Source organism: Lampetra fluviatilis, chromosome 8 (genome assembly GCF_964198595.1).
Source record: "Lampetra fluviatilis chromosome 8, kcLamFluv1.1, whole genome shotgun sequence".
NCBI classification, from domain to species: Eukaryota; Metazoa; Chordata; class Hyperoartia; order Petromyzontiformes; family Petromyzontidae; genus Lampetra; species Lampetra fluviatilis.
In genome coordinates, this window is record NC_136282.1 from 8,227,515 (window position 1) to 8,242,988 (window position 15,474).

At 43.8% G+C, this 15,474-nt stretch overlaps 1 protein-coding gene across 1 annotated transcript in view; it reads right to left on the reverse strand.

Annotated features, from left to right (window-relative positions):
• The window catches only part of LOC144933729 (ATP-binding cassette sub-family C member 9-like), a 91,507-nt gene extending 84,776 nt beyond the window's left edge, over nt 1-6,731 (reverse strand). Inside the window, exons 1-4 of the mRNA XM_078858798.1 lie at nt 6,587-6,731; nt 3,713-3,854; nt 1,239-1,360; nt 180-346 (exon numbers count right to left, since the gene is read on the reverse strand). Of these exons, the coding sequence (XP_078714924.1) occupies nt 180-346; nt 1,239-1,360; nt 3,713-3,854; nt 6,587-6,731 (576 nt within the window). The remainder of the gene's footprint in view (nt 1-179; nt 347-1,238; nt 1,361-3,712; nt 3,855-6,586) is intronic.
• Nucleotides 6,732-15,474: the final 8,743 nt, after the last annotated feature.

Consider the following 15,474-nt stretch of genomic DNA (forward strand, 5'->3'; position numbering starts at 1 on the left):
GGATAGACATTTGGAGGTTTGCATTTTCACGAGGCCTCACGCTAAAATACCCTCGGCCCTCCGTAACATTGTGCAAAACGGGATATGGAATTAAGATTGACAATTGGCAGCCAGGCAGAAACACATATGGACACGTGGGAATAAAAATCACTGTCTGACAGACAAAGAGGCTGACTCACCCGGAGTCGGATGATGTTAACCTCCAAGCAGAGGAAGAGTGCATAGATTAAGACGAGCAACGCGGTGATGCAGAAGCGCAACTCGCTGGGCCCCACGCCGTGCTGGCAGAACTGAACCAGCTTCAGCAGCTTCATGGTGAAGGCCAACAGCCAGTATCCCAGCAGGGCTGCCGAAGACACAGACCCAGCAGAATTACTTTCTGAGATGGCACTGTCTCTTCCCTGTGTCCTTCCCTTTCTCTGTACTCCTTCCCTTCCCTACTACAGACTGTATCATACCTCTCCCTGTCCTCTTGTCTTTAATCAACTCCTTCTTTTGGTATCTTTTCAACCCTGCTTGCCTCCCATCTCCCCATGGTCTACTTCTGCTTCCAGCACTTGTTGTGAATGTCAATTTTCCTTATCATGAGCAACGTATGTCATTGGTAAAAATACAACTTTTTGTCATCTTCAATGAATCATCTGTATTTAATTACTAGAGATGGAAATAGATTTTCTGAAAATGTCGTATACGACAGAATCGAAATTTGAAATGTATTCCTCTATTAATATGTCAAAATACAACTGCAAATGAAATACAAAAATTGGGTTTAATAATTGAACCCATGAGCATGTTATGTTTGCTTAACAGACCACATTAGATTTTTTTACAAGATGTATTAAGTTAATTTGAGACAATTAATTATTCAAATCAAAATTACAACTGATATAATTATAACTGTGTTCTGTTTTCCTTTGATCTCGAAGCATGTCTTAAAAGTAATATATTCCCTGGCCTACACCACAGCATGCACATGAAGAGCCCATTGTGAATCCACTCCTGGATAAGGGCCTCCCCACGCTGTGCAGATCATTGAAATTATCTGAGCAGACTTTGCCACGCTGGTCAGTAGGGGTCGGCAAAGGTGGGGAGCATGGATGTTAGGAATATAGAAGTACAAAACAATTGATTGTGCTGCCCTGCGCTCTGCTTGCCAATAACGCAGCCCTGCTCTAAGTATATAATTACTAGCTAAATAAAAACACTGCACAGACAGGAATGTAAGATACATGGCTTACCCAGCAAGAGCTTCGGGAAGTTGGACGTCTCGATGTTGTGGTAATAGACGATGGAGGCCAAGCCAGCGATGAACCCCATCATGGGTGGCATGTAGAGGTGGAGGTGGCTCGTTGGCAGGAAGCTGCAATAAAATCCAGAAGAGTGCAATATCGGGTTTGTGCATGTGGTGGTGGTGGTGTGTGTGTTTCGGTAACGAGGCTTACTCACGTGAGGCATTCATTTGGCTTTAATCAGAATCAGAAAGGGTTTTATTCGCCATGAAAGTTTGCACAAACAAGGAATTTACTATGGCAGGAAGGTGCATACATTCAACATGTAGGAATCTTAAAACTTAAATAAGTGGTATACAGTCTAACTATACTAAAATTACAAAGTCTAACTAATACTCAGGGGCTAAAGTATGTAAAATTTTGAAAAAGTATACAATATAAAATGTAAACTAGCCGTAATATACAATCCTAAAATACAAAAATACAAATAGGGTAACATAATTTGGTGATCAAGGGAAATGTCCCAAGTTCAATATGTTTTCATTCGACGGGTACGAATGAACATGCAACTTCTGACTGCAGAAAATGTGGCAATCTGTGCAGCGTGAGTGTTTCTGAATAGCTTGTAAAAAGCTAATTAAATCCTAATGACACTGAGAAAGAAGACAGCGCACCAGTGATGCTTTCATAACCAAAATATTGCACAGACTGCCAGCATCAATTTTTGTTAAGTAATCAGTTTTGAAAACTGTGAAGGCAAATAAAAAAAATGATTCAATTAATTTGAAGTATCATTTCCAAAAATAATACTGTAACGTAATCCATCCACTCATTAGAGCCTTGGCATATAACAGGTGCTTGTTGGCACCTACTCCAACAGGCATCATGTGTGTGTGTAGAAAACAGTGCGTAAACACCAGCACTGAGGAGACAAAGGTCACCTCACCACCGAGTGTGGTGCTGTAGACACCATGCTGGCGTGCACTGTGCTGGCCTTAACTGGTGCTCGCTCACAGGGCATGGCTCAATATCCTATGTTGGCGAAGCCGAAGATCTCTTCGCGTGGATATAGTGGTTCAGTGGTTATCCCTTTCAATTGCGCACGTGAGTTTCATACCCGGCCACGGTTAACATAAGTGGTCAATAGTATACTTTCAGAACCTGTCTGTTCTTGGGCATCCATCCTGTGGATTAATTCAGTTCTAGATTTGAAGCTTTCGTGACTGCAAGGATTCATATTCTTGGGTTGTTTCGGTAAAGTCACGTAGGTAAAACATTAAAATTAATAAAAGTAAAAAAAAATAAAAATCACGACGATTAATTCAGCCTTAAATGCCAAGTGTGACCATCAGCACAGGGGGAGACAAAGGTGGCTGTGCGTGGTGTTGGCCACCTTTACTCTTGTGTGCGTCAGACCAGCTGATATGGGTGTCTCGCGAACAGCACTTACAGTCGATTTGGCTGTCGGGGGTGTGTGAGTCTTTGTTTTGCCTGAATTGGTGGCAGACTTTTGTTAACAACACGCAGGAGGTGGAGCAATGATGGAAGAGGTCGTCAGGTGGTTCAAAGATAAATCTGGCAGCAGGTGGCACATATTGTATATTCGGTATCATTACAATCCATACGGCGTTCTGTATGTATGCTGAACTTCTTTCACATCGTGCATAGCCAGCCGTGCTAATCCGAGGTGTCTGCTCGTGTTCTATTAGTGAGCATTCAATCCACTGCTGGATGAAGGCCTCTCAATAGCTTTACTTCGCAACGGGGGTTATTTGACCATACTTCACCATGCTGGTCAGTGCGGGTCGTTGCAGGGCAGGCAGAAAGCAAGCGTAGACGGAGCATAGGGCAGTACCCTGGATTCTGCCGCACTGCCCTCTGTTGACAGCACAACCCCGGCAACAGCCTACAACTGTCCGACCGAATCGCGTGGGGGATGTGATTGATCGCGTCCCATCTCAGAAGCCAACCAAGTAGGTTTGGACACTCTTTGGATGGGTGACCACCAGGAAAAAGGACACCGCTCCTCTTATGTATGTTGAACTTCTTTTGTACCGTACGTAGACAACCGTGCTGATTGAAGGTGCGGGGAAGGACAACAAATTAAACACAAAAAGTGGTTTTAAAGAAATTAGTTTGCAATCTAGACTGAAAAGTGCATTGCTCCAGTGGCTTGCTAATATCGGAAGGAAGAGCGTTCCAGACGGCCGCAGAAGCGTATCTGAATGCGCGCGATGCAGTGACGTCTTAGTTCGATGGCCAGTCAAAATCCGCTGCGAGGATGACCGGAATTCGCGTGATGGTGTATGCACCTTGGCGAGATCAGCGAGGTATTGTGCTTGATTTGTGGCAAAGCATTTTGTGTGCAACGAGTGCGACCTTGTAACTTATTCGTTCGGCAAAACCGTAAGCCGATGCAGCTCGGCGAGCACTGGACAAACACGGTCGGATCTCGCAGTACCTGTCGAGGAAACGCTGCTCACCTGTCCGAGACCATGCCCTCGGCAATCTCGCAGAAGCCCACAAAGAAGAGGGTGAACGTGAGGACCCAGCGCAGGCTGTGCCCCGGGAAGTGTAGCCACGTGCTGTGGTGGATCTGCACCTTGGAGCTCTGGCTGCCCCAGCCTGCACCGCAGTCAATGGACAACAACAACAAAGAGCGTAGTCCAGCACTGTCACATGAGCCAGTGTCGCAATGGGAAATGCAACTTAATCCCAAAACATATTCTTGGTTCTTTCGGTAAAATCACGTAGAAGGGAAATAATAAAATAATAAAAATATAAAACAATTACATTCTCACGACGTTGCGACTGCAACACAAGCAATCATCATCTGGTGTGAAATCCACAGCAAGAAAATGTATTATTTTATTATTTCCCTTCTATGTGACTTTACCGAAATAACCAAGAATATGAATCCCTGCAGTCACGAAAGCTTTAAATCAAAACTTAATCCCAAAACCTTTACACATGTAGACACTCATCTGAAGCAGTTTTACCTGTGACTCCCATTATCTGTGGACCAAATCAGACCCCAAAGAATATATCCGCAGATTCAATCTTTCCATTACATTATCCTCGTTTTTCTCCCAGAACATACACATTTACACAGACTCACACTGAGGTCATGAACCGGGTATGATCATGGCACACACAATAAATCTTGCGCTTAGGAGACAAGTGTTGGTGAATCACGCAGGTATTTGAGTCTCTCCCACACGCTGCTGTCAGGTGGCTAGAAAATGGCAGTACGGCAATTGTGATCATGAACCCGTCTGTGTGAGCCTTTGAGCGTTATCCTCTAGCGTGTATTGGACTTCTTTGGGTCCACAGGTTTCTTCTCACATACAAAATAGTCTTGAGACCTCGATAAATAAATGGCATCAGTTTTATTTTTAATGAATGGACATTTAGTCCTTGGGTCACATCAGTAGTCAGTGTTACCTCAAGTGGCAAAACTAGTGGTACTGATGTCTTTATGTGACCAATTAAAGTGAATAACTAAAATGCGATTGCTAATTAACATGTTTTATTGGTCCATATCAAGAAATTAAATGTATATTCATGAAACATTAGTTCCTCAAGCGGTAGCGATAAACAAAACCTGCACAGTTGGGCCTCTAAACTAACAGTAGGCATGTAGTGTTATATACATTGATTTATTACAAAGGATGCTTACACTCGCAAAACAGGAATCGAATTGTGCACATGAGAATCGTTTGCATATCGACTAAATATCATGTGTTGATTTGACATCTGCAGCCACTAGCGGTGTTGCATTCACCTACGTATTTTAACAACATCATCACCCTAAATCATGACAATAATTACCCAACAGATCACTTTGTAATAAAAGCATGACTCATTTTGCTTGTTGGTTGCTCATAAAATTCTGTCATTTAATTTGATTAAAAAAAATTGGAGCAGAAATGTGTGCACGAGATACTGTATTAACTTAATGCACACATAAAAAAAACGTTTTTATTTAATTGTACATTTATAATAATGCTTTACTCAATAAAGCTCAATATGACAGTAGCATGACAGTGACTCAGTGTCCTCTGGCCCCTGCTCTGAGTGCACTGAAACTGACACGCACAAATTCGCAAAGGCATTCGAGCACTGCTAATATTTTCCCGAGCAAATCTTTCACCGGCCAATGGGCCTTCGGTCTGACGGGTTTTTCCACAGATGGCCCTGAGATTCCCGCAAGATTAGTCTTCTCTGTCACAACAGTCACGCACCAGGACAATGCCAATGAATACTCACCGAATGCTTGTGCCTGTGCCCAATGGGGATGTGCAACTTACTGATATTTGCAGAGTCGTTTAAGCACCAGGACATTGCCAATGAATACTCACCGAATGTTTGTGATTGTGCCCAATGGGGATGTGCAACATACTGATATTTGCAGAGTCGTTCAGCGTTGCCAAAACAATGTCCTATTACCGATTCTACAGTGTATCTTAGAAATGACATCAGCAGACATACTATATCTCCCATATAATTGTAGGCACATTGGGAGACCCTGGCATTGTCTTTATTGGGGAAAATATGACACAGTGCAAAAGCTGAATAAGAAATGCTGACTTGCATTTAGCTGTGTATACAAACTGCACATTAACGTCACGGGCCAGGCATTGTAATTTATATGCATACATTACCCCCCTGGCCTTCGTTCCTGAGTGACGACATCACATTTGTCCCTCTATTTAAGAACGAAACAGGAGGATTTCTCCACAAACCTGGCTGTCGTCTGGTGATATTAGTGTAATTACTGGCGAAACGTTGTACTCAGATTGTAAATGCTGTGGTTTTACTCTCAAACACACCGGTGTGCTGTACTAGTAACGAGTTGCCATGTTTTGTTTCGCGTGACAAACCTTACTAATTGGCTGTGTCGGGTGGTGGCAGGTTTAACGACACATTTATATTAACGCGATTTAACCCAAAAAACCTCTATAATGGTTAATATCGGCTCGCTAAAGCCTACGTGTTAAACAGGGAGTCCCAGTTTAATTCTATCCTGTAACGACAGCGTATGATTGTTCATTCAAGAATGGGCTGTGATGTTCAGTGGTGTCTGAAATGTCTGTCTTTACATTTTAAATCGTTTGTAAAGATGTATTCTATATAGATAGACAATATCGATATAACATGACATTCTATAAATGAACTAAATAAGTCTTCCTGAAAATAACAAGAGTTTTTTTTGTTCAAGGAAACGAACACACTAAGGGCCACTCCACACCTGAATTAGCCCGTCAATTCTAAGACCCACTGTAACAAGGTGAAGCAGAGTGGCAGATCGCAGTGCCTGGCGTGGTATGAACACCATCGGTGATGTCATCTCTTGCCTATGAAGAGGATGGGGCACGTGATGAAGAGCAGGAAGACGTGAGGCACCAGGTTGAGAGCATCCACAAAGCAGGCATTTTTGAGGACGCCCTTTTCCACGCTGTAAGCGGAGCTGTTGTCACTTCCGCAGAAGGAAAGAGGCATCCTTCACCCCAGGCAGCTTCAAATGGCAGGTGCTGCCAATTTCTCCTAAAGTTCACCTGTTTATTGATGCAAAATAGTTGCTGTACCTGTATCGGTAATTAAAAAAACACACACACACACAGCGGGAATTTTAAGAATTTCGAGCTGGCAAATAAAAAGTACATATCTAGTACCAATGACGTGTATTATTGTAGTTTTTATTCAATAAACTTCAGACACGCCTTTGGGTTTTAGCACCACCTTGCTACCATGGCTACTGTGTATTTAGTTCAATGGATGGATGATAAATGGCATACAATGCCCACTCTCCAGCTTTGCCTTTTCCAAACATGCACCGGCATAGTCTCTGGTGTTTCCTCAATATCCATTGCTTTGTGATTCGCAGATTGCAGTCCGTTGGTCTTTTGCAAACTGTGATCTCAAAACAAAAAAAAACGTGCATTTTGTAAAGAGGGTTTTTTTTATGTATGCGGATGTTTGTGTATTCATTATTATCCACGTACTACTCTTGGTTTTCAAGTTCTAAACCACGTTTCTAAAAAGGAAACATCTTTACATGACTCAATATCAGTAGGGTCATGGTTTATATTGCATTGCATTGACTTGCGGGACTTATATAAGCCCTGTTCCATACCATTTGACGAGGTAACATATCCCTTGCCGTAATTATGTTCTCGGGGACATTGAGAGATTACTGCTCTTGAAAACTAAGCTGCTTCGCCGCAGTTGTGCAGACTTTTATTAACGCTTTGAGATGTGGCAATGGAGGGAAGGTGGCGGTGACAGGAGTTCGAACAAACGACGTTAACACAAGCACCATTCACGATGACGAGCTGGAGTATTATGCAATCGCTGATGTAATTTATCACACGAAAAAGACATGACCGTTTGGCACCAGTACACATTGACGCACAGGACGACATTTACTCATTGCCAACCCTTAAGCACTCGCTCATTAACATATGTGGCTACTCGCAATGAACGAAACACGTGCCGCTTAAATACATGCGCTCCGACCCAGCCTCGTATCTCTACGCACTCTCTCGCCCTCTTCCAATGGCACTCACAGAGGCTGACCGACAAAGTTCACTCAACTCTCAGTGGACACTCACGACAACGGTTTACCTTCAAATTCACAACGGGCGACGGGGAAAATAAGAGCGGCTGACGTTCAACCGCCCAATAGTTTTGCCGACTGCGGGGCCCGCATGCGAAAGAGGGAAGCCGAGGGGTGAGCCAGTCGCCACTGCTCGGGTTATTTTTAGGAAAAGAGAGAGAGTGGAGTGGTGGTGGGGGGGTGGTGATGGCACTGGGAACTGAGAAGGGATGGGCGAGTTGGGGCTCGGGTGATTATTTGGGCTTGGTGTGAGTAATGGGGCGAGTGAGGATGTTCAAGTCAGGAGGTACACACCACCCACCCCGCCCCTGTTCAGCTGCTTGGAGTTTTAATTTTCATTTCAGCGCAGCTGCTCAAGAGGATCACGGCGAATCACAGAGAAGGGAGGGCATTGCACAGGATACAAGTCATCCCCGCAGGAAACGCAACGGATTAAATAAGCGTTATCCTCCAATCTAACCAACCACACTTCCCGCACTTTAACGGGCACGCTGTGTTCACCGTCAATCTGCTCGGTTTACATTCGGGGACTTGCACTGCAGTTTACTCGATGCGCCACATTCATTTCATCGCCGGGATGTTTAAGCACAGCGTACGTGGCAGCAGAATATGCGATGAAGAGTGGCATTCGGGTGTTTTGTTAATCACTGACCATACACATCCAGCGCATGTGTGCTCCCTATGGTCACTGAGATACAGGGGTCAATGTGACCTCATGTATAGTCTTACACCTACACCGCTCGACTCACTGTGAATTAAATACTATTTACGCTGAATTAAGCCATTTGCTTTGGCGAGCTTTAAAAAATACGAACCCTTTGTAAAATATGTTTGACAAAGGGGTTATCTTCTTGGTTCTTTCGGTAAAGTCACGTAGAAGGGAAGTAATAAACTAATAAAAATAAAACATAAAATAATTCTCACGACGTTTCGGCTACAACGCAAGCAGCCGTATTCAGGTGAAGAATGAGACACTACCAAGCTAGGAGCTTATATATAAGCTGGGTTGGAGGTGGAAGAACGCCTTAACAAAAAGAATGTGCATATGAAGAGGAGGGTTTATGTTATGAGATGTCTTTTACCAGTGGCAAAATATAGTAGTAGGTTTTTACCCTTTTAAACTGGTACAAAACTGACACCTTTATTCAAGGCATCATGTTTGCAATAACCACAACACAAGTAGTCAAAAAAGCAAACAAAAAGAAGCAACTCTGATAATGATAATAATATGCACTGTCCTTGAAGTTGATTGGTCCACACCCGAGACGGCTTTCTTTTAAAGGGTAAAAACCTACTACTATATTTTGCCACTGGTAAAAGAGATCTCATAGTGTAAATGCTTACCCCGAGCTCTCAATACTCTGATATTGCACTGTGTTTGAGTTGTACGCCTTCTGGTGTCATCTGGTCCAACACCAATGGGGACTAGGCTCTAAAGAAAGCCGTCTCGGGTGTGGACCAATCAACTTCAAGGACACTGCATATTATTATCATTATCAGAGTTGCTTCTTTTTGTTTGCTTTTTTGACTACTTGTGTTGTGGTTATTGCAAACATGATGCCTTGAATAAAGGTGTCAGTTTTGTACCAGTTTAAAAGGGTAAAAACCTACTACTAAAGGATTTATGTCTTTTGACATTTCCCAGGAGCAGCAGTAAAGGTTCCAGTTTATTTCCCATGAAAATGTGCAACGCCTATTTACCAAGCTCGGGCACACTAAATCACCACAATGAGATCATGCATGATACAAACTTGTGACTTCCACATTTTATTTGGTTTTTTGTGATTTACACTAAACCGATATGCGTTAACTTCCATGAAAACATAATCACACATTTTCTTCTGCCAACTCTAAATTTGATGTTGAACATCACTTGCCATATGGAAAAATATTCATCATATGATGCCAATGGCATACACTGTACCAAATCCAAGAATCCACCACTAACAATATCAATCTGCTCACCTTAAGTAAACCAATTATTCTTAATCTTTACTCCAGCCTTGCACTCCTTTGGTTCTCAATCGTTAAACAATGTATAATGTTATATTCTTTTTATCTTTCGGTAAAGATAGGTTCAAATAAAATAAAAACTACGACGTTTCGATCGCAACACAAGCGCTCGTCATCAGGAAAAGGCAAACTGTTAATAAAAGTTTGAAATGGGCATAGCCCAAATGTCAGCAGCATGAGCAGGGCAGGTAATGTTAATGTAAGTGGTGGGCAGCGACCGTGATGGTGGTTGGTTTTCCACCAATTATAGGGCCGCCAGGAAAAAAATTGCATGTTAATGTAAGATCGGTGAGCGGCCTCCACTGCGAGCGTGCTGAGATGGCTATGTTGAAACAACGAAGTTGTACTTACGTGCCCGTGCTTAATTTGTGCTTCAATGATTTACCTTCTAAAAAAAACTGGTATGTCTCCCACCCCCAGAAAGGTAATCTTGTACCCCAGGTTAAGGACCACTGCTTGAAATTATTACCAGTACTGTAACCAGTTTTACCTCTATGCTCAAGAGACAATTTATCTTATTGGGTTCTCAATTGATGAATGGATTGTTTGGCTGGTTCCACCAGTGCGTATCTCGAGACAGCATCACGTGATGTATTCCTAAACCATGATGCTCCTTGGCTGATAAAGAAAAGTGTAAATATTTGCAGGGTGTGGATGCCAAGGATGTAAATATATTACACATACTAGAAATGTTCATTCATTTTTCAGAAATTATTTATTGCTGTTGTGGATGCATTAAATATTTGAAATGCATTAAACACACAATTATCAATAATATTTGGTAAACTAAGACCTCAGCAAGGCTTGGGGCATGTTACCAACTCTTGTGATTTTTTTATGATTTGGATAGTACAGACAGAACCGGCCCTAGACCTTTGGGGGCCCTAAGAAAAATTTGGTTGGAGGCCCCTTTGATGTATGATTTTTTTCACCCACTAGCTAGCAGTGACTCTAGGGGGCCCTCTGCTGGCCACGGGACCCTTTGCAATTGCAAGGGTCGCTTAGTGGCTGGACCGGCTCTGAGTACAGATACAGGCCTTGAAGGTCTCCTCACACCAAATTGGTCATGGGGGATTATTGTTTAAACTATTACACTATTTTAAAACTAAACTAACTTGTTATTTAATCAGGTAAGGCCCACTGAGCTATACAGCTCGTTTTCAGAAGCGAACTGGCCACAAATGATCGCTCAACGAAGTGGCTTATATGGAACTGTATAGCAGCCAAATAATCTAAACACATGTTTCTAAATAGAGAGGTAAAATACCGGAGGACTTGGAGAAAAATCCACGCGACCACGGCGTCAGGGTCAGGATCAAACCCATGATCTCCTGCATATCAGGTGAGAAAGTTAAAATCTCGCCACCATGCCAATTATACTTCACCACACTGGTTTGTGCTGTTTGGTGAAGAGAGGCCCCATTTCACTCATCGTTAATGCTGATGCCTCATTCACCAACTCTATCCTTAATGTCATTTCCACTACACACCCGTCTATCTGTGATCAGTGCAGACACTCATTTATTTAGAACTGCGTTTTGTGTTTAGTTTGTTGTCCTTCCCCCGCACCTACGATTAGCATGGCTGACTATGTGCAGTGCGAAAGAAGTTCAACATATGGTACATACATACGAACTCACCAGTTCTACTCGTTATACACGTTGATAGTTTCCACTATTCAGATTACTGTACCAAATAATCGTAACCTTATCGTGGTGGTGGGGTTTGTGTGTTCCAATGACCCTCAGAGTTATGTCGCCTAGAGTCTTGTACTCCTGGTAGGGTCTCCCTTGCCAAACATGTCTAGGGGGAGATTCCAGACAAATAACGGTCCAAACAAAAGCCCCTCATGAATGGTTCTGAAATATCAAAATCAGAGAACCTCTCTGATTTCTGAGAACTTCTGGCAGAAGACCCAGTGCAGAAAGACTTCAACTTCTCGTACACTCCATGGGAGGTTATGTACATTGAGTCCGAGTGGATGATGTTCAGCACCTCGATTGTCAATGCAGCTCTGAAAAGCTGTGGCCTGAAGGCAGTTGGTGCCTGTCATGGCGGCAACCCTAGGACCTGCTGGTGGACACCGGTGGTGAGGGAATCTGTCAATTTGAAGAAGGAGGTTTTCCGAGCTATGCTCGGAAAAAGGTCTCCCGACTCAATTGAGAGGTACCGGCTTGCCAAGGGGGCAGCAGTGGTAGCAGTTGCTGAAGCGAAAGCCCAGGCATGTGAGGAGTTTGGAGAGGGACGACCAGGCAGCCTCAGAGATATTCTGGTAAACCATCTGACGCCTTAGGAGGGGTCAACAGGACGTCGCCCAGGCTGTTCCCAGTAAGGGTGGCGTAACATTGAACTCAACTCAGGAGATAGTCGAGAGATGGAACGAACGCTTTGAGGAGCTACTCAACCCGGTGGATATGCCCTCCACTCAGGAGGCAGCCCTGGAAACAGCGGGGGGGGGGGGGGGGTCCATCATGGCTGCCGAAGTCGCTGCGGTAGTCGAGGGCCTTCGTAGCGGAAAAGCTGCTGGGGTAGTTGAGATTCACCCAGAGTTGTTGAAAGTTCTGGACAGTGTTGCATGAAAGGCGGGTACAGTACCTCTAGATTGGCAAACTGGAAACCAGAGGGTGTGCTCCAACTACAGAGGGACCACACTCCTCAGCATCCCAGGTAAAGACTATGCCAGAGTGCTGGAGAGGAGGCTGCGCCCGGTGGTTGAGCCTCAGATTCAGGATAAATAATGTGGATTCTGTCAGGGCCGTTGAACAATGGACCAGCTCTTTTCCCTCTCACAGATATTTGAGGGGTCATGGGAGTATGCCTCTCCAGTCTACCTCTGCTTTGTAGGCATATGACCATGTTCCCCAGAATGTCTTGTCGGAGGTGCCGCTTTTGTGTGCTATCCAGTCCCTCTATTCAGTCCCTCCATATTCTTGGTGTTAAATCAAAGTCGTTCACTGTGGGTGTTGGACTCTGCTAAGGGTGCGTCTTGTCTCCACTCCTGTTTGTGATTTTCATGGACAGGATATCAAGGCGCAGCCGAAGTATGGAGAGTACCCCGTGTTGGGGCATGGAGGTGGCGTATCTGCTTTTTGCAGTCTGTGATCTCCAGCATGCACTTGAACGGTTTGATGCGGAGTGTAAAGCGGCTCGGATGAAGATCAGCACCTCCAAAGCTGAGGTCATAGTTCACTCCCAGGAGATGGTGGAGTCTGCTCTCCAGGTGAGGGGGGAATAGCTGTCCTTAGTGGAGGAGTTTAAGTAGCTCGGGGTGATGGTAAGTGGGAACAGGAGATTGGCCAGTGGATCGTTGCGGTGTCTGCAGTGATATGGGTGCTGTACCATTCCGTGGTAGTGAAGCGGGAGCTGAGTTGTCGAATAAAGCTCTTGGTTAACAGGTCGAGCTTAGGGTGATGACCGAAAGAATAAGATTGTGGGTACAAAGGGCCAAAATGAGGTTTCTCCGCAGGGTTGCCAGACTCACTCTTCGTGATCGGGTGAGGAGCTCGGTTATCCGGGAGAGCGCCAGAGTCAAACTGCTGCTCCTCCGGATCGAGAGGAGCCAGATAAGGTGGTTCGGGCACCTGGTAAGGATGCCCCCCGGTAGACTGCCCTTCGAACTCTACCGGGCATGTCTCACTGGGCGAAGACCCCAAGGCCTGCCCAAGACACGCTGATGGGACTATGTCGCTCAGCTGGCCTGGGAACCTGGGAATTCAGCAGTAAGAGTTAAGAGTCCATCGCCAGGGAAAGGGAAGTCTGGACCGCCCTACTCAACATGCTACCGCTGCGACCCTCACCAGGACACGCGGATTGAGGAACAAACGAACTAACAGATTACTGCACCCCACCACTTACATTGCTCTCATGTCAATGTACAATTACTAGTAGACATTTATAAATCGTTATTGTTGCCAGAGGATTTCATCACATGTTATATAATGGCGATGAGAATTGCCTATCAAGAGCTCTGTGTACATTTGCTCAACCTCAAGTTTAGCCCCGAGCGTGTTGCTGATCAACGCACCAATGAGCAACTTGACGCGAAATGTACAAATCCCAGTGAACAAAAACAGGCGTTCACAACTCTTTTGTGTTGCCCTAGGCGTTGTGTTTCAACTTGTGCGATGCCGAATCTCTTTCGTGTCAATCATAATGGGCAATTAAACTGTCGTATATAGAGTGGTTAGAATACACTTTGTTGGAAGTGGAGCGGTGGTGTAATGGTTAGTGCACTGTTGTATGCGCTCAATAACCTGAGTTCGATTCTTACACATGGCTGACATCAGTGGCGAGTGATACTAGTTTTGGACTCCCCAGCCCCTTTACCAACCCGCAATGACTCGCATGGTGAAGTGTGGTCAACAACCATACTTCACATGGGGAGGCGTTCATTCAAGTGAATTAAGGGGATACATTTATATACATTTTAGATAGGGTAGTGAGGCCACCTTCTTATTGCAATGCCTTGTGAGAAGGAATATTCGCATAGTTAATTGCAAATATTTTATCACATATAGCACGAGTTTTTTTTTTAATGTATAAAATATTTTTATTCCACATCTTCACATCATACATTGCAACATCCTGAAATTCTGGACGGCATTACCAGTTGCATTGACGGTATCAGGCACATCGGACTCGTCAGAGCAGGCGGGGGAGGGGGTTGGCCAGGTTATTGCCGTTCAGGGCTTAGGTACTTAAGACTGTTCTAAGGTTTAGGAATGGACGCCATGTACGTTTGTATTCTTATTCCTGGTCTTAGCGCGAGCTTTCAAATCATGTTGCCATTAACAAATACTAAGGAAGGCAATGATGAATCATGAATACAATGAGTCATTACAAAAATAGTCAATTAAATAAAATGACAATTATTTCCTCAGGAAAGCCTTAATTAAGTCTCAATACACTTTTTCAGGAGAGTCCTGCAATGGGATGGTTGGCAAATACCATTCATGAGTGTGGCTTTAATGTGGGGGAAAAAACAGAGTCCCTGGCAAGTTCTGGAGGTCCCTTATTCAAGTAGTTACCAGGCTAAACATTGCATAGCTTTCAAAATTTGACATGATCAGGTGCATTTTAGTTATTTGAAGCAAAATAGGCACAATGCAGAAATGTGTGACGATCATTATTGATACCCATCACAAGGTTACAAGTAGGTACACATTCCTATATTTATTTTAAATACATTTTAAAGAACATTACAGACATGGTGCATCCATAGGAGAAAGGCTTTAGACAAGATGTAAACATTGATGTTTAATCCATTGAGTGCTGCATTATAGGATTTCAATAAACGAAAGACACAGAACCCATAGAAAACATACATGTATCCGGTAAACAACAAAGAATGAACAACACTTAAATTTCATGGACAGTTTGATAGTGTAAGTACCCTCGATTACAGAGTAATCGTAACTACCGCACATACTTCATATTATTGGTGAATCATGTTCACACATTACACACTACCTTCCAGAGTTTTGTACAGACACACGTGAGAATTTGCGATAATTACATTATTTTGTCCATTTATTTAAAGTGCTTCCAAATAACATCCCAGATCCCAAGGTCCAACAAAAGGTTTAGAATTACATTTCAGAAACAACGTAGAGT